This window comes from Pituophis catenifer, unplaced genomic scaffold, assembly GCF_029215685.1.
Source record: "Pituophis catenifer annectens isolate HBS135680 unplaced genomic scaffold, rPitCat1.0.hap2 SCAF_1, whole genome shotgun sequence".
NCBI classification, from domain to species: domain Eukaryota; kingdom Metazoa; phylum Chordata; class Lepidosauria; order Squamata; family Colubridae; genus Pituophis; species Pituophis catenifer.
Window position 1 is genome coordinate 235,348,528 of NW_027256881.1, and position 23,044 is coordinate 235,371,571.

Consider the following 23,044-nt stretch of genomic DNA (forward strand, 5'->3'; position numbering starts at 1 on the left):
AGGATGTAACAAGCAAAGTGATAATCAGTAAGCATGCATGTATGCATGTATAATATGTGATGCTTAAACTAATGTAAAGATTTGTACTGTAATAGTCTCTCTGTGTGCTATGTGTTGCCTTGAGCACTTCATTACTGCATATGTTTTTATTTTTATTTATTTATTTAATTTTTCAAATTTCTGTATTGCCTATCACACTTGCGTGACTCTGTGCAGTTTCAAATAAAATAATAAAGTCATATAAAAGCCACAATAAAAATAAATCTAAAAACAAATTTAAAAGAGTCAAAAAGGATGATTGCGAAGTTAAAAGGCAGAAGGAGCCTCTTCAATCCACCAATCACCTTCAGAATTAAATGACCCCCCACAAAAAAGTTGGCAGAATCAGGTCTTGATGGTTTTCCAAAGGCTAGGAAAATGGAGGCCTGCCTTGCCTTTGGGGACAAGATGTTCGATGTTCTACCATCAAGAACCTGAACTCTTCTATCTCAATTGAAAGTGTGTGAATGTATACACTCATAAATCCCACTTTCCCACTCAATACTTCATTGGTCAAGATGCAAAGTGAGGTGATTGAAAGAGGAAAGATTGACTAAATGGAGGAATAGAGGAGATTTCTTTTTTCATCTTGCCTCTTGGGAAAGGTCCAGTCTTCAGTAAGCAAATATCTCCAGGTAAATAGTTGTCCTTGTTCATCACATTCATGAAACTATCCTCCTTTGTTCTGCAGAGTGCAATGTTATTGGCTGGGATCAAACATTGAACTTTATTTTAACCATGACTTAAATCTGATCTAATTTATATTTAAATTAAGTCCAAAACAAATGCATTCCATTATGGCTTAATCTTGCATGAGGCAAATCATTCCCTGTTTTAGAATTTAGGACTAGAGGGGGAAATACATTTTTAGTCATAATAAATGAAAGAATACTTTGTTCGAAGAAGGTAGGATGAAGTATTGTTTCTGGAAGCTCAACTAAAGAAGTTTATTGGATGAAAAAACATGTTTCTTTATTACCATCATTTTTAAGCTTCTGGTGGCTATCTTCTCACCAATACAGAATCCTAAACCAATTAAAGTTTAGTCAACACTGATTGTTTTATAGCCTTTATGCTGATTAAAAGCTGTTTTCCAATTACATTAGGTGCAAAAAAAAATCCACTTTTTGGCAGTGGCTGTTTTGCAATGTTATATCAGTGTTTTCTAAGTTCAGTTTTGACATAGTTTAAGAAGTTGTATCTTGGAGGATGAAAACTTAGTGCATTATTTCTGCTGTGAAGTCATTCATGGCACAAAATAGTAAGTTCATGTCATTTTTATGTTGTCATCATAGATAAATTTAGTATTAATGCCTTTTGCTGAAGAGAAGAAGGTTGTGTTCTGAAGGTTTCAGCTGATGGATTTTTCCATTCAATTAAAGCTGATAGATGAATGAGATGCTTTAAGAGAAGCATATTGTGGCAAGTGGCCATCCTTCTCTTTTTTCTCCTGAATATCTCCCTAAATCACTTTGGGAATAAAATTATAACCTAGTCTTTTTGTCAGAATTTAACTACACACACTAGACTAAGATACATTTAAGTCAGAGGTGGGCTGCTGCCGGTTTGGACTGGTTTGGGCAAACCAGTAGTTCTGACCAGCGGTTGGGCCCGCCTAACCCCCCCCCAGCGCTATCCCGTCCTATATAATTGTGTTTTTGATTCCGTGAGCAGGCATGGAAGGCGCGTGCTCACATTTTTGGTTCTGGGTGAACTGGTTGTTACATTGTGTGATGCCCACCTCTGATTTAAGTCCACCAGTATAAATGAAGTTTGTAGACATTGGTAGATATGAACATGCTGTACTACAGAAAAGTGATCATGTACAATCTCATGTACAATCTCTCTCCCTCCCTCCCCCCTCCCTCCCTCCCTCCCTCTCTCTCTCTCTCTCTCTCTCTCACACACACACACACACACACACACACACACACAGAAAGTTTACAGCATTCAGCAGGATGCACATTTTGATGGGCAGATGTAGTCTTTATGTGAAAAAAAAAGCCACTTCTATCAACAAAATTGGTTAACAAATATAGTTGTAAACAATTATATATTTCTTGCTTGTATTCATCCTATATTGATCTCTAAATTTTAACTTTCCCTTCTTTCCCTTTGTCATGAAATATTTATTTGTTAGAAATATTATTCAACTTACCAAAGTATTGCAGAAAAATGGCAGGCATGGGAAACATAAGGGGCCTCTCTACAGTTTTCCATGTCCAACAAATAGATTGATACAGCCTCATTGCATGCAATATTTCAAAAGGGTAAGATCCATATATTTTATTCTCAGAAAATTAGCATATTTTGCTTGTAGAAAATCTAAGATGTCCTGGGGGGGACGCAGGCAGAGTCTTTCGTGTATTATAATAAGTCCCAGTGGCAATGCTCATACTAGAGAAGAAAACTGTGTTATCTCTTGAAAAGTTAGTGTGAATTGTTTAGACATAGTTTACATACAAGATCCAGATGGACAAAGAATTTACAGGATATTATTTTTTGACTCAGCAAGTGGGAGATGGTTTCATATATCCCACTAAAACTCACCTCTCAAGATGTGGATAGACCCTGTTAGCTTTTTGCAAAGCCTTGAAACGTGGCTCTTTTCTTGGGACCAAGCAGAACGTTGGATGAACCTACATGTAATGTAGGTTGAGATTATTTTTGTGCTGTGGCCTTGGTTTCAGGGCATTCTTGTTGTTTTATTTGGTTGGTTATTATCTGTTTTCCATTTTTAATTCAATGTACGTCTCCCAGGGTCAGAACTGTGAACTGATCAGCTATTTAAATTGATTAATGTAATAAAATTCAATAAAAAACAAAAATACACATTATATGTATAACGTATCTATTATGGTGCATGAAACCAGCAATCACAAAATATCTGGTCTGCAGAGAATGATCAGTAAATCTGCAAACCTGTTTTACTACGACTAATCTCTACTAGATTTATTTCTGAGTAGATGTGTATACAAAATAAAGGTCTCACTTATACAATAGACCTGCCCTGCCTTGAATTAAAAATGTCACAAATAGTACTTGATTCTTCAGAAGAAAATACAAACATTCCACTTATTTGTCATAGTGACATTTCAGAACAGACTACTCTTTCTATCCCTCTCTCCAGTAATTCTCTTCACAGTGCTCTGTTTGCAGTAGAGTAATCTAGAAATTTTTAGCATGCATAATCAAGAATATCCAGGGCAACAGATAACAAAACATCCTTTTTTTATTAATTTATAAAGACCATTCTTCCACAAAACTGCCTCAACCTGTATGTCAGGAATCTGCTAAGATGCATCCTTACTGTAGGAAAAAGCTCCATCTGTAAATATCACATCAGAGGTGGGTTTCAGCAGGTCCTGACCAGTTCTGGAGAACCGGTAGCGGAAATTTTGAGTAGTTTGGAGAACCGGTAGTAAAAATTCTGACTGGCCCCACCCCCATCTATTCTCTGTCTCCTGAGTCCCAGCTGATCGGGAGGAAATGGGGATTTGGCAGAAACCTTCCCCTAGATTGGGGAGGGAATGGAGATTTTACAGTATCCTTCCCCTGGAGTGGGGTGGGAATGGAGATTTTACAGTATCCTTCCCATGCCACGCCCACCAAGCCACACCCACAGAACCGGTAGTAAAAATTTTTGAAACCCACCACTGTATCACATGATGTTAACCTAAAGGAGCAACATTGCAGGCAGTTTTCAAATGAATTCTAAAACCCTGGATTTAAACACCCACAGCCTCTTGAATGCCTATATCACTTTTTCTGAAACAATGTGGTCTCCATTGCCTTAGGATTGTTAATGCTTCTTGCCAATGTCATCATCTCCTGACAAGCAAAAATGTTGGTTATTTATGTTTTGCCCAGGCTGATCAGTCTCACCTTAGATTGGGCCCTGTGTCCAAGTGTTCAGTCCTGGATACAATCTGAATTTTAAAAAAAAAAGTTCTTTTCTGAATGTCCAATTGTGTATATCACACACTCTCCTTTTATTTTACTAATAATAAGCAGGCACAGCAGCTAAGCAAAGATGTTCTTGGCACATCTATGCTGATTTCTAGCATGTACCTGGACTCTTGTCAGCCCTTCAAAATAGACCAGGGCAGGAAACAGGGCAAGGATTTCAGGAATGCTACTGTGTTGGTATGGTGGAATAAAAGAATCTCAAAAGCCTGCAAAACGATCCTTCTGCTGCCCAAACATTATAAAGGTGGGGTTGTTTTTTGTTTCTCAGATTGTTTGTTTTTCCTTTCCCAGGACTGAGCTATCTTTTGCTTATTGATCTTTGCATTCATTTTTTCAAGATTATCTGCACACCCTTGATAGTATCAACTCATAGAACAAGAGAAATTAAGGATGCTGTTTAGCAGGGGTGTCCAACCTTCTGGCTTGCCTGGGCCGCATTGAGTGAAGAGGAATTGCCTTGGACCGCATATAAAATATATAATATAGTATCACTTTTAAAAATCACTAAAAAGTATATAATAATGTTAAAAGTTGTGGGGCCACATTACTTGCTATCCAGGTTTGCAGGCGATGGATTGGACAAGTCTGCTGTATAGGATTTGGTCTTCTCCAAAAGAAGATTTAACTTTCAGCTGTTGCTGCTTCCTACCATTGGTCAATTGGTAGTTGGTTGAAGATGACATCAACTTACTCCAGCTTCAGAAACACGGAGTATTTAAATAATCAGAAAGTAAAAAAAAAAAAAAAAAAAAGGAGGATGCAATAATTCAGGAATTTTTAAATAATACTTTAATAATTAATTTTTGCAAAAGCTAAAATTAAGATTTAGTGATGGCTCTTTTGTACATTTTAGTTGCACGGAGTCCTGGAAGGAGAAAAGAGCACAGCCTTGTCAATTTCACCTTTTAATTTTTTTAAACAGTGGTCAGTCCCTCTGTCTACCCTTCCTTCCATCAGAACATTTGGAGGAAAAACAAAACCTGCCTGCTCATTGTTCCACTGATGAGTTTGTAAAAAATATTTGGGTCTTGGAGGGCAGCAATCGATGTCAAGGTAAAGAAGACCTTCTGGATTTCCTTCAATCTTTCCCAGCATTAGAACCTTCTCAACATAACTAGAACAGAACAGAACAGAACAGAACAGAACAGAACAGAATAGAATTTTTTATTGGCCAAGTGTGATTGGACACACAAGGAATTTGTCTTGGTGCATATGCTCTCGGTGTACATAAAAGAAAAGATACATTTGTCAAGAATCATAAGGTACAATGCAACATGCAACTAGGTCTTTGCATAAGGTTGTATCCAGAGTACAATCATTTGAGACTGATCATTTGTGCCTTATATGAGAATTCTTGGTTAATTTGTTGATCCATTGGTTTTGGGTGTTTTTTTTTTTTTTTTTGGCTGTCCATGGCATTCTCAGGTTTCCAATACCAAAATTAAAGCATCAAATATTCTTCTTATCCTGCTTCTTGAAAGTCTAACTTTCATTCCATATAATGTCATAGAGAATAATATGGCTTGCAATATTTTGTAGGTATATAGGTAGGTATTATATTATAGGCATATTCTTTTCCAAAACCTTCAGGATGCCCTATTATGTGCATTTTAATTCTAGACTGTTAGTTTACTGTTGATGATTGATCCTAAAAGGCAGAAGCTATTCACCAATATTTTCCTTGCTCATGTCTTGAATAATTTTCTCCATCTTGCTGGGGTTAAATCAGGGATAGATCAGAGTTAAATCAGGTTTATATCAGGTTATATCAAGTTATGCCAGAGATGTAGCCTCTCTTTGTGGCTTGAGAAGGGAGATGCTGGTTGTTTCAGTGTTCCAGAACGTTAGGTATTCAGAATGTTGTTCCTTGATGCTCACTGTATATTGTTTGTTTGCTGATGTTTGGTTACCCAACTAAATAACATAGTCAGTGCTAGGATAGCACTGATGCTACTTTGTTGGGTAATGAAATATCTGCAAGCAAACAACCAAACTCAGACAGCACAACTCTGATGTATATATACATCAGTATTTGTTCAGTATTTGCTAATATTACTCATTAATGCATTCTGTCTGCTATTTTACATTTGCATTCTGTTTTAAGTTGCAGCCATCATGACCACAACCTTGGCCTTTGACAAACTTTAGGGTTTGTTAGTCATCTTGGTTTTAGTATCATACATTCTGATAGCGTTCTGGAAATGTCAAAAGCTTGCATGTTCAATTGATAACTATGATTTATTAGTTTAACAATATTGATCCATTTAGCTGAACCTAGCTACCATACTAAAATTCTTTATGATAGCACCTGAAAATGTGATTCTGGAGTGTTGGATCAAAATCTGGAAAAAGGCAGATATAATACAGTGATCTAAGTCCTGTTTCTTGTGTACATGTTTGGCATGTACACAACAAACAGCAGTGGGGCTTGATTGTGCCATTACGTCCACAATCCTGCTGATATAAATCACCCAGTTGATACTCTAGTCCAAATATCAGGTAATATAGCAAATGTATTTATATCACATTGTATAAATCTATGTTTTATGATGTATGCTGCTCAGAGTGACTTGCTGGGTTGATCAGATATAGAAATCAAATCAAATCATATCAAATCAATCAATCAATTAATAAAATCACTGCTGAAGTCACATGGTAAAAGCCAAACTATTTTGGGAAAAGGTGTGCTTTAAGAACTTTATTTTATTTATTTATTAAATTTGTTTGCTGCCCATTACCTGGAAATACGCATTGCACCTAAACTTTGTTCTATAATCAAATGGTTGACTTTGACACACTCTTATTTAGTTTAATGTTTGTGTCAATACTGTACATCCATTTCCACAAGAAAAGCATTCAAACATAATTGTATTTGTTTTGATTAATAAAAAGGAATTATCCTTCTTTTTAAGTCAGCATGAAAATGCATTGTCCTTTCCTTTTAGTCTTTGTATCACTTATCTAAAACTTCTTTTCTCACCTCCCTAAATTGTTACCAAGCATTCAATAGGATGTTTCTAAGAGAAATGCAACAATGGCTTTCTTTTTTGACATGAAGGAAGTCACATTTATACCACTCTTATTTCAACAATATTATCTTGTCTAGCATTCTGCTAAATGCATCCTTTACTTCCTTGTTCCGCAGACTATAGATGAGTGGATTAAGTGAGGAGATGACAAGAGTATAAAAGACAGATATGATTTTGTCTTTATCCAATGAGAAATTGGAGCCAGGTCGTATATACATGAAGATGATGGTTCCAAAGAAAATGGTCACAGTGGTGAGATGGGAGGCACAGGTGGAGAAGGCTTTATATCTTCCCTGGGCAGAACTGATCTTCAGGATAGCAATAACAATGGCAATGTAGGAGATCAAAACAGTCAGAAAAGTTGTCAGTGCAATTGCAGTGGATATAACAAAATTCACAAAGTGAGCAATGTGTGTATCTGAACAGGACAACTGAAGCATTGAAGGAACATCACAGAAGAAATGATTAATTATATTTGAATTGCAGAAATTCAAACTAAAAATAAATGTGGTCTGGACTATTGAATTTGCAAAACCACAAGTATATGCAGCTATGACTAAGAGGAAGCAAAGCTTCTTTGACATGACAACAAAATACAGCAATGGGTTGCAGATTGCTGTGAAGCGATCATATGCCATCACAGCCAGAAGGCAACCTTCAGTGGTCACAAAGATGGCAGAAAAGAAGAATTGTGTGGTGCATTCTGTGAAGGAAATGGTTGAATGTTCTATCACAAATGTTGTCAACAATCTTGGGGCAATGGTAGTAGAAAGACTAATATCTATAATGGACAGGTTTCTAAGAAAAAAGTACATGGGGGTGTGAAGCCTAGCATCAATTCTGGTTAGAATAATTATCCCAATGTTTCCCACCAGAGTGATGAGATAGATGAGCAGAAAGAAGATGAAGAGGGGGATCTGAAGCTCTGGGTGGTCCATGAATCCAACAAGGATGAACTCAGTCACAATGGTTTGATTTGTCTGCATTGTTTATTTCCCTCTGATAGAATAAAAAGAGAGGGAAAACCTTATAGCAATATAAGTGTTGGATTGTTTGAGAATGCCTAAGGGAGAGACTCTGAAAACCCCAAGCTAAATGAAACTGTTTGCTTGATAAATATGCTCTTTTCAAAGTACAATGTTGAATTGGAGACTGTGCACACCATTACATAGCACTCCAGTGACAATTAGCTACCTACCATCATCTCCGTGCATATTGGCTACTATGTATGAATATATATTAAATACGCATCTGAAATTAATTCCAATTTATGAACTATAATATTTACTTTTGCAGTTGGTTTTTAGAGCATTTCAAAGTAGCTGATCAGAAGAGTTCCATTTAGTATTTCTTTTTCCAAGTACTCTTAAGTGGAATGCCAAATATATATCTAAATCTTCATTTTAGATAAACTGGCTTTGAAAACTGCAAGACACTGACTAAATCATGCAATATAATATTCCATTGGCAAGAAGTCTCATATGTCAGGTTGTGTTGACTGGAATTGACCAAGAGTATGTAATTGTTGTCCTTCTGAAAATAAATATATTTGCTATATCATAAGTAATATTAATTGAATGAGGAGAGTAACCCTTTCCGTCAATGCACAAATAATGAGATGTCTCACTATAGTATCGACTAATAAGAAAGAAGGCACTAACTGTTGACTCATAAACTTCATTCTGCATTTCTGCATCTCATGTATTATAAGAGATTTAATTTTCACCAAGCATCATGAAGTAGCTTTTGGAGTTTGGGTAAAAGAAAATTCTAAGTAAAACACAGATCAATATTTTCATATCAGAACTTTTGAGTATTCCTACATCTGTCTGCAAAAATCTAATAATGACGAGGAGTAGGAGATGGAAGTGTAGGAGGAGAAGGAGGAAGAAGATATGAACTTTTAACAGTATATTTGGATAATTACAAGTGTTAATTAAAGAACTTACCAGATTAGAAGTCAAGATTCATTTCCAAAGATGAAAAATGAAATATTGGGATATAATTCCTCATTTTATACTTTGTTTGCCATCGCTTAAAAACCAAGCCCATGAAACTCTCTATTGATGTAATTAACATATCATTAAAATACTCAGTACAATTCTTGGCAAAATACACCTGAGGTCCTACTGGGAATTCATATATCCATTGTATAGTTGCTGTACATAATTAGTTCACACTTCCATTGCAACTCACTATGAAACATCATTATATAGTTTGATCAAATTTATTTGTAAGATAAACTTGCTAAAAGAGGAATGTACAGATTAAATCAATCATATTCTGAAAGCCAGAGCAGCCAGACCAACAATACAGAGTAGTGTTGATACCTGTTTTAAAATCAAGTAGAACTGACTGTTCAACATTTCATTTTAGACATAGCCTATCCAGTGGTGGGATTCAATCGGTGTAACAACCGGTTCGCTGAGCATGCGCTTTGCAGTTCCTCACTGTTTTAGGAAGTTATGAAGTGGAGCCTTAAACATGTACAGTCTTTGCATGCTTTCTTTTTTTTTTTTTTTTATAAATACTTTATTGAATTTTTCCAAAATAAAAAAAAAGATAATAAACAATCTCTATCTTGATCAGAGGTACAGTGTTTATACAATTTGGTGAATCATACGTTAAATACATTCCTTCCTTAGCTATACAATGTTCTACGCAATATAAGTCCAATTCAAATGCATAACAAGTCATATCCTACAATCATACTTTTATTTTGTTCTTCAGCCAATTATACCAATTTCCCCATACTTCATAATATTTAGAATTCTCCTCATTTTTTAACTCGCTTGTCAATTTTGCCATTTCTGCGCACTCTAGAATTTTATTTATTAATATTTCTTCTGAAGGTGTAGATTTATTTTTCCAAAGTTTCACAAAGGCTAATCTAGCCGCAGTTGTAATCTGAATTATGAGTTGGGTATTGTTATTGTTAAGGCCATCTTCAGTCATACCCAAGAGGAAGGATTCTGGGGCTAGGACTATCTCCTGTCCCGTTATTTCAGAAAGCCAAAGTCGGACCTTTGACCAGAACTTTTTGGTCTCAGGACAGGTCCACCATAGATGATAGAAGGTGCCAACCGTTTTTCCACATTTCCAACATGTGGCTGGGAGATTTGGGAATATTTTCGCTAACCTAGCCGGGGCTAGGTACCACCTGTGTAACATTTTATAGTGGTTTTCTCTAAATGTTGCCGATTTCGTTATTTTGTAGTTCCGATTCCAGGCCATCTCCCAGTCGTTAAAATTAAGTCTATATCCCAAGTTTTTTTTCCCAGATATTTAGCTGTTTTTTTGCTATGGTCTCTGCTCTGTCCTCATCTAGTAGGAAGTTGTAGATTTTCAATAGCATTTTCTTGTCTGTTCCCCACATAATTTTATCAAAATTTCCATATTTCGCTTCAATACCAAATTTATCTCTATCTTTTTGAAATCTGGAATTTATCTGCAGGTAGGTCCACCAATCCACGTTGAACCCCTGGTCCCTCAATAAATCCAAAGGTTTGAGCTTCATATGCTTTCATATAGGCCAGTGTTGGCGAACCTTTTCGGCACCGAGTGTCAAAACAGGAGCATACGCACGCTGCTAGAAACCAGAAGAGCAGTTCCCGGGCACGCATGTGTGCACTGGGAAGCTGAACTTCCAGTTTCCGGTGTGCGCATGCGCACCAGTCACCTGGTCTTCCAGTTTCTGGCATACATGCACACGCAAAGACCAGCTGGCTGGCACGCATATGTGGGCCAGAAACCAGAAGCTCAGCTTCCCAGCATTCGCATGTGCGCTAGGGAGCTGCACTTCTGGTTTATGGTGATCCCGCACACTCGAAGGCCAGCTGGCTGGCACGCATATGCACGCTGAAAACCGGAAGAGCAATGGGCGACGGCTGGCGTGTCCAGAGAGATGGCTCCACTTCCAACATGCATGCCATAATTTTGCCATCATTGATATAGGCTTTCCACTTTTAAAGTGATGTCCTTCAATATATTCATTGAATCATAGTGGTAGTGAATAAATGAGAACATTCAGCACTCTCTGTAGAGCCAAGTGGGTCATCAGATTTTTAGTGACCCAGCAGCATGAGGAAAAGGAGAGGAAGAAGAATCAGATAAATTTCAACCTTTTCAGGCCTGTCTTGATGATGATTTGGTCATTCAATCAATTAAAACAAATAACATTATCTTTGTATTAAATGACTCCATCAGAGTTTTGCAGAACCTTGTTAATATTGCACGTGTTGCTCTGATGATGTACACTTTTTGATGTAGACTACAAAAAAATAAATTGGGATCCCAGCCCACAACAGATTTCTCTTTTGTTTTTTATTTTATTGCTTTTAAAATAAAGAATCCCCTTCTAAGATAAAACTACATATAGAAAGTACATATAGGTACATATTTAAAAGAAAATTAAAAAAAGAGGTGGAAAAATACAGGAAAGGAAATCATAAAACGTATCCATTCTTGTTCTCCTTGACCTCTCAGTCACCTTGACAGCATTAACCATGGTATCCTTTGGGGCTAGCTGAGGAGTTTGAGGCTAGGTGGCACAGACTTGTGCTGGTTTGGCTCTTTTTCCAAGAATAATCCCAGTTGGTGAGAAGTCTTGTCCACAGCTACTCCTCTGTGGTGTGTTGAATGGGCAGATACTCTCTACACTCTTTTTAAACATCTATATGAAGCTGCTGGGTGAAACCATCCACCACTATGGGTGAGATATGCTGATGATACTCAAGGTTATATATCTATCCTTGGTAACCCAAGTAATAATTTCACTGCCTTCTTGCAGTGCCCAGAAGTTGGGAAAGTTTGGAGGGGGACAGGAGACTTCAGATGAAGCCTGCTAAGACTTTTGGATATAAGGAGCTTCAGGATCTGGAACTTCAATATCTTTAATCGGGATGGGGTTGCACTGTCCTAGACAGATCCAGTGTGCAATTTGGGGGTTCTCCTGGACTCTAAATTTCTGCTTGAAGAGCAAGGGGTAGTCATGGCTAGGAAAACTTTTGCACTGTTATGCACCAGTTGCTCTCTTTCCCAATTGGGAGTCCCTGTTCTCAGTCACTCAAGCCCTGGTCATTTTATGCTTGGACATGGTTTATATGGGGCTACCCTTGAAGGGAATTCAGAAGCTACAGCTGTTGCAGAAGGCAGCCTTGTGGACAGTTCTTGGAGCCCCTAGAGTGGCCCATGTTATATTGTTGATCCACAAGCTGCACTGGTTGCTAGGTTACACCCGATACAATTCAAATGGTTAATTATTACCTTTGAAGCCCTTCATGGCTTAGGTCCAAGTTATCTGAGGAACTGATTTACCCAATGGGAGTAGCTGTGCCAACTGGCCTGGGGCCCCAATGGGTCATTCTGGACATACTTAATTGACTAAGATAAGATCCCATCTCTTCCCCATGTACATCTTGTTTCCTTTTCCCATCTTGTCAATTTTTATTCTTTTAATATTTTACCTTGTTTTTATGATTGTAAGCTGCTTAGAGTCACCTTTAGGTGCAATGCAGAGCATATGAGTTTAAATAAATAAATAAGCAAATAAAAGTAGAGGACTACTTTCAAGCATGATAATTTCAAGCAAGCCAGATATGGAAGACTGATCATCATTAGTTGGTAGTTGCATTTTAGTAAAGATCTTCTTGGAATCAAAGAAACACTTCTGGCTATCTATTGTGTTTTCAGTCAACAACAGTTTTGTTTTCTCCATCAAATTTATAATTCAAAGACCCTTAAAATATCTTTCTGCTTTGTAATTAATATTGTTTTGTGACCATTTCCCATTTTTATTATAAGGTGTTTTGAAGGAATGTTTTAAAATTGACTGAAACAGTTTAAGTGGGAGTAATTAAGCAAAACTGAACATACATGTTGCCCTTTACCAATTAATTGACATAGACATTCTATCAGTTACATCCAGCTCGGTCAGTTCATTCTATTAGTTACATCCAATAAAATAATAAAAATTTTTACATCTGAATTACATGGAACTACAGATTCCATCTAAACTTTGTTTTATGATCAATCATCGACTTTGGCACACTCTTCTGAAGTTTAATGTTTCTGTCTATACTGTACATCATTTACAGAGGAAGAAGCATTCAAACATAATTTTGTTTTGATTAATAAAAACAATTCTTCTTCTTATAGGTCAATTTAAAAATGCATTGTCCTTTCATTTATTCCTTCAATTTATTTAGCATTTGGATAACCTACGTGAAATTTCAAGCCTTTTTTCACCTGCTCAAAATATTATCAAGTATTCAACAGTATTTTTCTCAGAGAAATCCAAGTATGGGTTTCTTTTTTGACATGAAGAAAGCCACATTTATACCATTTTTATTTCAACAATATCATCTTGTCTAGCATTCTGCTAAATGCATCCTTTACTTCTTTGTTCCGCAGACTGTAGATGAGTGGATTAAGTGAGGAGATGACAAGAGTATAAAAGACGGATATGATTTTGTCTTTATCCAATAAGATATTGGAGCCAGGTCGTATATACATGAAGATGATGGTTCCAAAGAAAATGGTCACAGTGATGAGATGGGAGGCACAGGTGGAGAAGGCTTTATATCTTCCCTGGGCAGAGCTGATCTTCAGGATGGCAATAACAATGGCAATGTAGGAAATCAAAACAGTCAGAAAAGTTGTCAGTGCAATTGCAGTGGATATAACAAAATGCACAATGCGAGTAATGTGTGTATCTGAACAGGACAACTGAAGCATTGGAGGAACGTCACAGAAAAAGTGATTAATTGTATTTGAGCTGCAGAAATTCAAGTTAAAAATAACTATAGTGTGCACTGTTGAACTTGTAAACCCACAAGTATAGGCAGCTGTAGCTAAGAGGAAGCAAAGCTTCTTTGACATGACAACAAAATACAGCAATGGGTTGCAGATTGCTGTGAAGCGATCATATGCCATCACAGCCAGAAGGCAACCTTCAGTGGTCACAAAGATGACAAAAAAGAAGAATTGTGTAGTGCATCCTGTGAAGGAAATGGTTGAATGTTCTATCATAAATGTTGTCAACAATTTAGGGGCAATGGTGGTAGAAAGGCCAAGATCTATAATAGAGAGATTTCTAAGAAAAAAGTACATGGGGGTGTGAAGCCTAGCATCAATTTTTGTTACAATGATTATCCCAATGTTTCCCACCAGAGTGATGAGATAGATGAGCAGAAAGAAGATGAAGAGGGGGATCTGAAGCTCTGGGTGGTCCATGAATCCAACAAGGATGAACTCAGTCACAGTGGTTTGATTTGTCTGCATTCTTTATTTCCCTCTGATAGAATAAAAAAGGCAATACGTATGGCAGTATGACTGTTGGATTGTTTAGAATGCCCAAGGGAAAGAAAACCCAAAATTATAAAGGAAGAATTTGCTTGGGATGTATGAGTGCTCACTGTTGTATTATGGGCTCTTGATAAATATGCCCTTTTCAAAATACAAAATACAATACCAAACAATGTTGTATTGGAGACTGCACACCATTATGTAGGACTGCTGTGTCATTTAGCAAAGAATAGATTCATACCTACCATTATCTACTGTACTTGCATATTCCAGGAAGCAGATCTCTCTGCAAAAGAATGTAGAGTTCCTGCTTAAATGTGCTCTCCATTACAATCTAGAAAGAATTACAATTGCATTACATTACAATCTCCAAAGAAGCTCAGAGTGATCAATCAGTTGAACTGTATGGATGTATAATTCTCACCCAGTCCTCAGCCAGAAATGAAATCCACCTTGGCAGGGAGTTTTCTGTGGACTTGTGGTGTCTATTGGCTGCTATGCATCAATATTTATTGAACTTGCATCTGAAATAAATTCCAGTTAATGATCCATAATCTTTACATTTACAACTAGTTTTTAGAGCATTTCAAAGTGATTACCATATGCTACAGCCCTGTCTTGCAGGAGTGATCTATATGCTTTCTTTTTCCAAGTAGAAATACACTTAAGTGGAATGCTAAACATATATATGAATTTGCAGTTCAGATTAACTGGATTTGAAAACTGGCAAGACACTGGCAATATTCTGCAATATATTACTCCACTGGCTACAAGATATCTTCGTATTCATATGTGAAGTTGCAGTCACTTTATTTGAGTAGGTGTGTGTATATGTTGTCTCTTTGGACATTCACATCTTTGCTATATCATAAATATATAAATTGACTGAGAAGGTACGGTAAGTAACTCTTTTTCGCTCGATGTACAAATATTAAGATATCTCACTATAGTTTCTATTAATAAGCTGGAATAAAGAAAGAAATACTGTTGACACAATTTTTTAAAAAAATTGATTTATATGCCGCCCTTCTCCAGAGACTCAGGGTGGCTTACAATGTGTTAAGCAATAGCCTTCATACTTTTGTATATTTATACAAAATCAGTTTATTGCCCCCACAAACTGGGTCCTCAATTTACCTACCTTAGAAAGGATGGAAGGCTGAGTCAACCTTGAGCCTGGTGAGATTCGAACTTACAGTAATTGCAGACAGCTGGTGTTAATCACAATGCTATCAGTCTGCTGAGCCACCAGGCCCTCATGAACTTCATTCTGCATTTCTGCATCTCACAAAGTATTATGAGGAACCTTTTGGAGTGTGTGTAACAAGAGCATTCTAAGAAAAAGACCAATTATTTTAACATCACAATATTTGAGTATTCTGCAAAAATATGATGGTGATGAGGATCAGGAAAATGTAAGCATTTAGCAGTCAGTAATTGAAGAACTTACCATGTTAGAATCAAGATTTCATTTCCAAAGATGAAAGATGAAACATTGGGATAGAACTGCTCATTTTATATTTTATCAGTTAAAAACCAAGCCCATGAAGCTCTAAGTTGAAGTAATTAACATATCATTAAAATGTTCAATACTATTCTTGGCAATTTATAGCTGAGGACCTGTTGGGAATTCATATTTCCACTGTATAGTTGCTGTGCATAATTAATTCACATTGCAAATCACAAAGAAACTTCATCATAGGGTTTGATCATTTTTATTTGAAGCATTAACTGGCAAATTGAGGGACATAATGATTAAAGGACCTCAATCCTACTATGAAGGCACAGTTAATGAAGTGGAACCAACAATGGCAAAGTAGTGACAATACCTGTTTTTAAATCATGAAGAATTGACAATCCAACTTCGTATGCTAGACTGTCTATCCAAACTTGGACTGGCAACATGGGGGTTTTGTCTTCCTTCCAAATATTCCTGATTTTTCTATCTGGGCATGAAGTTATATTTCTACATATAGTCATGCAGTACAATTATTATTCAAGCACATATATACGGTATTGCTAATACATGTATATAATTATCATGTTTTCTTTCTTTCTTTTTTTAACCTTCTGTATTTTGAATAAATGGATACAATATTGCATTACGTTTCTCCATACAAGGTCTATATCATAGGCAATCTGCTCATAGTTGGTAAATGCAATCAGGTCATCCATTGAGTGATACAATTAGTAAGGGCACAAAGAAGCCATTTACATTGTCCAATTGTCAAATTTTCATGCACCAGATATGTAATTCATAAGAATATTTTCTGAAAATGTTAACTTTTGTCGTAGAATCACATTTATATAATCCACTACTTTCTCCCCAAACTTTCTAAGTATGGGACATTGTAGGAATATATGTTTTAAAGAAGTAGTATCTTTATCATTACATCTCCAACATAATACTGTTTTTGGCAGTCCTTTTCTACTGCCAAAACACAATGGAGTCCAATAAATTCTAAATATTATTTTCTGTTGTATAAATCATAATTTACACTCTGTTGACACTCTTGCTATAGAAGTCAAAACACTCTTCCATTCTTCCACCTCTAATTTCTTATTCCACCCATTTCTTAGCATCAGCATATCAAACTGATTTATTGATAACAAATAGCTACAGAAACCAGTAGTACATTTTTTAGTTTTAAAGAAATTAAGCAATTCTAATGCCTCAGATGTCTCTGAAGCTGAAAATGCTGCTGATCAATGTTGTTAAGAAAAGTTGGAATTTTAAAAATATTCTCTTTGGGTTATATCCGATAGATGATATTTACCTCTTAACATAGAATGTGTTAGAAAATCATCATTTATCAGTTGCTCCAAAGCCATACCTCTATTTTCCTCCAATTTTTCCAAATCACCATTTTCTTGCATCTTTTAATTTGGCTTTCCCCATAAAATCAGTTTGGTATGGGAAAAAGGGTTTAATTTTTTTGGTTAGACATTCAATTCCATAACTTTCTAACTGACATAATTGTTTCCAGAGCTATTCAGAGATTTAGTATGTTTATCTCCTAATATGTCCATTGAACCAAAGATGCTACACCTATACATTCCAAGGTTGTCCAAGTCAGAAAATTAACAAGATATTGACTTCCAATATTTAATGCTTCACCATAAATGTAGTCCTCAATTTATGATTGATCATTGAACAACTGTATTCCATCGACACTCTTGGAACAGATGTTCTATGATCCATAAAGCACTTCTAGCTCAGTGGTGGATTTCAAAATTTTTTACTACCGGTTCTGTGGGTGTGGCTTGGTGGGTGTGGCATGGCTTGGTGGGCAAGGCTTGGTGGGCATGGCAAGGGAAGGTTACTGTAAAATCCCCATTTCCTCCTGATCAGCTGGGACTCGGGAGGCAGAGAATAGATGGGGGCAGGGCCAGTCAGAATTTTTACTACTGGTTCTCCAAACTACTCAAAATTTCCACTACCGGTTCTCCAGAACTGGACAGAACCTGCTGAAACCCACCTCTGTTCTAGCTGTTATAAATGTGACCCCCCTCAATCAAATGACCACATTTTGTGTGCTTGACAAACTGGTTTCCAAGAACCCTGCATTCATGTGATCACCATTTGCAATATTCTCTGCCAGCTTCCCAGAAAGTCAACGGGGAAGCTGATAGAGAGGATACCAAGTGGAGGGGACATTATTCTCCCCTCCATGCTGGGAAGTAAAATTCTGCCATGTGCTGGAGCAATGAACTTCAAATTATGTAAAACGCTAGCAAATGCCAGCATCCTGAGCCTTCCAGAATGATGGTGTTCACTAGCTTTTCACCAGATTTAAGGCCCATTCCTTCAGCACACCAAGGGATTTTAACTCAGGAAGAGAAATCTCATGGCATGCTGGGAGAATTAAACTGAACTCTGGTGAAAATATTAGTGGACATCATTGTTCTTGAGATTGTTCTTCCTGATGGGTAGAGGGAAGGCCTGGGAATCTTGGCTCTCCATAATGTTCTGATTAAAACAGGAGAGCAACAGGAGAGCTGAGATTGTGGTTATTGAGTGAAGTGCTTAATGATTGCTTTGCTCAACAACCAAGAATCTGGGCCCAATCATGGTTATAAGTGGAGAACTACCTGTGGGTAACCATGATGATATAGCTCCAGATTTGGAAAACCCAATCCTCCCTCATTAGTTGGAAATTGCACTTTATGTAAAGATAGTTTTGGAATCAAAGAACCCCATGGAAATTTTTGAAACAAGGAATTTATTTTCTGGAAATATTTTCCAGCTATATAAACTGGAATTCCTTTCAGAATATAAATTAATCCGGGAATAATATTAATGTTGAGAGGTAAGTTTAATGGATAACTTTTAAAAGGTTAGTTTTAATGATTCCCAACTATCATTATCTGAAGAAACCCCTCTCTCTATATATATATTTATGTTACATATTACTGAGTTATATTCATGGAAATATACACACATCAATACTAAATGGATTTGGTACAAACACGGAATTAATATTTCTTAAATGTAATCAAATTTCAACTTCAGACATCAATTCCAGTTTGGACCGGTTAATAGACTAGCCCACTATTTTACTAAAGGCATCTATTATTTGCAACAATATTGAAATTGTTAGTTTAAGAAATAAATAGAGGAATGTCAGCTACAAATAAAACCAATTTGTGTTCAACTGAATTACAAACTACTCTGTAGGTCCCCTACGGTTTCTAATAACACAAACCAGGGTTTCTACATAGATATTAAAAAGCAAGGGTGAAAGTGCACATCCTTGTCTAATTCTTCCAAATAGTGGGAATGTAGGAGAAAACACACCATAAATATCTTAATTCATTCTATAAATTCCAAAGGAAATCCAAATATATTTAGTGCAGCAAACATGTAATGTTTGTGAATTTTTCAGCATCTCATGATAAGATTACAAGATCCTTATTTTTATTTTTATTCAAATCTATTAGATATTAAACTAATTTTATATTATCTACTGGTTGTCTAGTTTTAAAAACCCTGCTTGATAGTTCTTAATAACAAATGATATGACTTGCTGTCATACTGTATAATTACTAATGCTGCTGTTAAAATCTTTGTATCAACATTAATCAATAAAATTGAATGATAATTAGTACATTAGATGTGCTTTTATCTGCTTTTCATATAAATCTATTATAAGTGTGATTAAATGCCACTGATAAAATTGCCTTTTCAACTAAATTTTCATACACTTGACAGATTCTGGGCATCAAAAGATTTACGGTATATATGTTTTATACCACTCGATAAGGAACTTGTTTAATCCTGGTGTTTTACTACTTGCCATTTAAAAAGTTATTTGTTTAATTTCTACATCAGGATAGTGGAACAAATAAAAGTTGGTTTGTATTTAATCTAAATGTGATATATTAATTTTATTTTAAAAGCCTCTATATCATTCATTCAGTAATTCTCTGGTTTACTATATAATTCTGAATAAAATTGAAAAAATTGAGAGTTTATAGATTTCATTTCTTTCACTTGTAATAATTGGAATCATTGCCCAATCTTCCTTTTGCCTTAGATGATCAGTCAAGATCTCACCATTCTCCCAATAGTTCTATCATAAACATGTTAACATATTTTTTTTCTGCTGTTTAGTGTAAGTTCATATTTATTTATTTTTCTGTATTTCTTTGTGCAAAAAATCTCTGCCCAAAAAAGATTCAATTAATCTTTCAAATTATTTTCTTTTTGATTTTTAATCTTATTTTGCATGATGCATAATCAATAGTTCTACTTGAAATATATGGTTTACGTGATTCCCATTCAAAAATCCAAGCAATTGATGTGTCTGAATTCAAATTAAAGTATTATGAAGTCTGTAGCTGTATTTGTTGTGCAAATTCTTTAGCATTCAATAGAGAGACATTAAAATACCAATTTATTGATATCTTTTAAAATATTTTTTATTTTATTCAAAACTTAAAATACAAAGTCCAAAAAAGCAAAGGCAGAACAAAACCAAACAAGACAAAAAAGAGAAAAAAATACACATATATTGTCCCCCCCCAGTTCAATACTGATAAATATATTTCAACATAGTAGTTATCCCTCCTTGCAAAACAGGTCTACAATATATAAGCTTCTACAATTAATTTTTTCAAAACATTTTCATCAAAAAAAAATAAAATAAAAATCAGTTAACAGGTAAGCCCAACAGCAAAAACTAGTTTCAACCCCTCTACCTTTATTAACACTCTATTATTGTATTTAATTCGCAGAAAGTCTGCAATGGCTTCACTTTCATCCTTATCCACTACAGTCATTGTTTCTGGTCCATCTAGGATCAAATATCCTTGATTGATTCTTAGTAATCAAACTTTTCCTTAGAACTATTATTAGAGTCTTTCCATATAATTGCATTTCATTCCCCAAAGTCATTAATCTGTGTTGTAGATATCTCCACAGTATTTGTTTTTCAAATAGTCCATGAGTTTTCTTAAAAGAGTCCAATTCATCACAGATCCATTCTGTTATCTCTGGACTTCTTGGATTCATAGTCCTTCCTGTCTTATCCAACAAATCTATAATTTTCCAAATCTGTCAGCAGTGGATTAACTTCCAATGCATCTGACTGCAAATCTAGTTCTGCTGTTGCTTGTATCCGAGTATACTCCTAAAGGTGATTGATTTATGGTTGTTGTTGCTTCAATGAACCTATCTAAATTTTCAAAAAGAAAATTTTTGAAATTTTCATGGGAGGGCAAAAAACCCAGGATAAGCTTGAACACACTACAGGATGATAAACTTAGAGGAGGTTTTGGTTTCCCAGCGTGGGAGAAATACTATAAGGCAGCATGCCTGATATGGATAAAAGAGTGGGTTAACTTAGATAATCAACGATTATTAAAACTTGAAGGCCATGATTTAATGATGGGGTGGGACGCTTCCTGTGGAATTCCGGGAACAAAACGTACCAACATTTTAATAATCATATAATTAGGAGAGCATTAATTGATATCTGGTTGGAGATAAAGAAAAAAATGCTATATGAAGGTCCCTGGATGGTTTTCCACAGTGGAGGCGGCTATGCACCCCAATACCATAAATTTTCATAGAACTATACGGTATAGGGATCTACTAGACTCAAATGGACTACTAAGAACATGCCAGGACCTCAGAGATGCGGGAATGGAATTGGATTGGTGGCCCTACCTTCAAGTACAAAATAGATATAGGAAAGACAGGGACGAAAGAGGAATTGATGTGAATCCTAATAGGCTAGACAAATTTCTGGAAGTGAAAGAAGGAAAATTAATATCTAAAATATATAAATACTTATTAGAAATTGACTTAAATGAGAATATAATTAAATGACAAATGGTTGCCTGGACCAGAAACATAGGTAAAAATATTCAACTAGAAGAATGGGAAAGGATTTGGGAAAACAACATCAAAATAACAAAATCAGTAACCTACAAGGAAAACCAATACAAAATGTGGTATAGGTGGCACCTTGCCCCCGCAAGACTAGCACAAATGTACCCTAATTTGGATCCGAATTTTTGGAAATGTAAACAGGCCCGAGGAACTTATTATCATGTATGGTGGCTATGTCCCAAAATCAAGGTATTCTGGGGGAAAATCAGAATTTGGATATCACAAATTACAGGAGAAGAAATAGAATTAGACCCAGAGATTTTTTTATTAGGAATATATAAACAAAATATCAGAAAAGAAATGACATATTTGATACATCATATAATTACGGCGGCCAGAATAGCAATTGCACAAGTTTGGAAGACTGATCATTTGCCAACTGACCAGCAGATAATACAAAAAATATATGCATGTGCGGAATCAGATCAATTAACACTGAAATTAAAGGATAAGGAAAGCTCAAAGTATTTTAAGGTATGGGACACGTGGTACGATTGGATTAAGCGAAAAGAAAGTGGATAAGGATATACGTAGTAAAGCATATAGATAATCTTGATGAGTACTAAATTTTACCTTTCTTTAATAGTGAATTTTAAATTGAGAACTGATAATTGAGAGTGTATTTCCATGCTTATTTCATATAAATACCAACAAGGACTTCACCGTCAGGATAATGAATATGGGACTAGGTTAAGAAATATATAATGTGTAGAGAAGAAGAATATATATAGATATGTAAAAGAATAGAAATGAAATGTCAAATATATGATATGATCTATGTTTATGAATATCTTATTATGGTTTTAATTGTTTTTATAATTGTTTGATAATTTAATGAAGTTTGTTTTAAAATTAAAAAAAATAAATTTTCAAAAAGAGCTTATAAATTAAAAAGTATTCTTCCTTCAAAGGCTTCCCAGAAAACTTTTGTTGTTTCCATTTTTAGTGTAACCCAAAAACATAGGCAATTCCTTTCAAGGACAGTCTGTACCACTACCAGCTAACCACAGGAAGGATTGAGATTTTAAAATCTATCTTTTTCCCAGCATAGAGAATAAATAAACGAAACAAAAGGGAAAGTTCCTGTCTCTTTAAAAAAAAAAGAAAAAAAAAGAAAAGAGAAATATTCAGAAATAAAATACGGTAAAGTAGGAAAGCTTATAAAAAATGATAAAACCAATTCCTTACTGTAAGAGTCCAGTGTAAATCAGATCATTTTCATTACCTAAGAAAACATCTTCATGTATATTGACTTCCATGAGATAAAACAGAAAGAGTTTTGTTATTCCAGGAAAAAAAAAAAAAG

General features: G+C 35.5%; 2 protein-coding genes across 2 annotated transcripts; both read right to left on the reverse strand.

Moving 5' to 3' along the window:
• Nucleotides 1-7,087: 7,087 nt before the first annotated feature.
• Nucleotides 7,088-8,023, reverse strand: LOC139327392 (olfactory receptor 5AP2-like). Its single transcript, XM_070957209.1, has one exon. The coding sequence runs from the start codon at nt 8,021-8,023 to the stop codon at nt 7,088-7,090; it is 936 nt and encodes a 311-aa protein (XP_070813310.1).
• A 5,359-nt stretch (nt 8,024-13,382) lies between these two features.
• Nucleotides 13,383-14,318, reverse strand: LOC139327393 (olfactory receptor 5AP2-like). The gene has a single exon (XM_070957210.1). It carries the CDS (start codon nt 14,316-14,318, stop codon nt 13,383-13,385), a length of 936 nt encoding a protein of 311 aa, XP_070813311.1.
• Between the last annotated feature and the right edge of the window lie 8,726 nt (nt 14,319-23,044).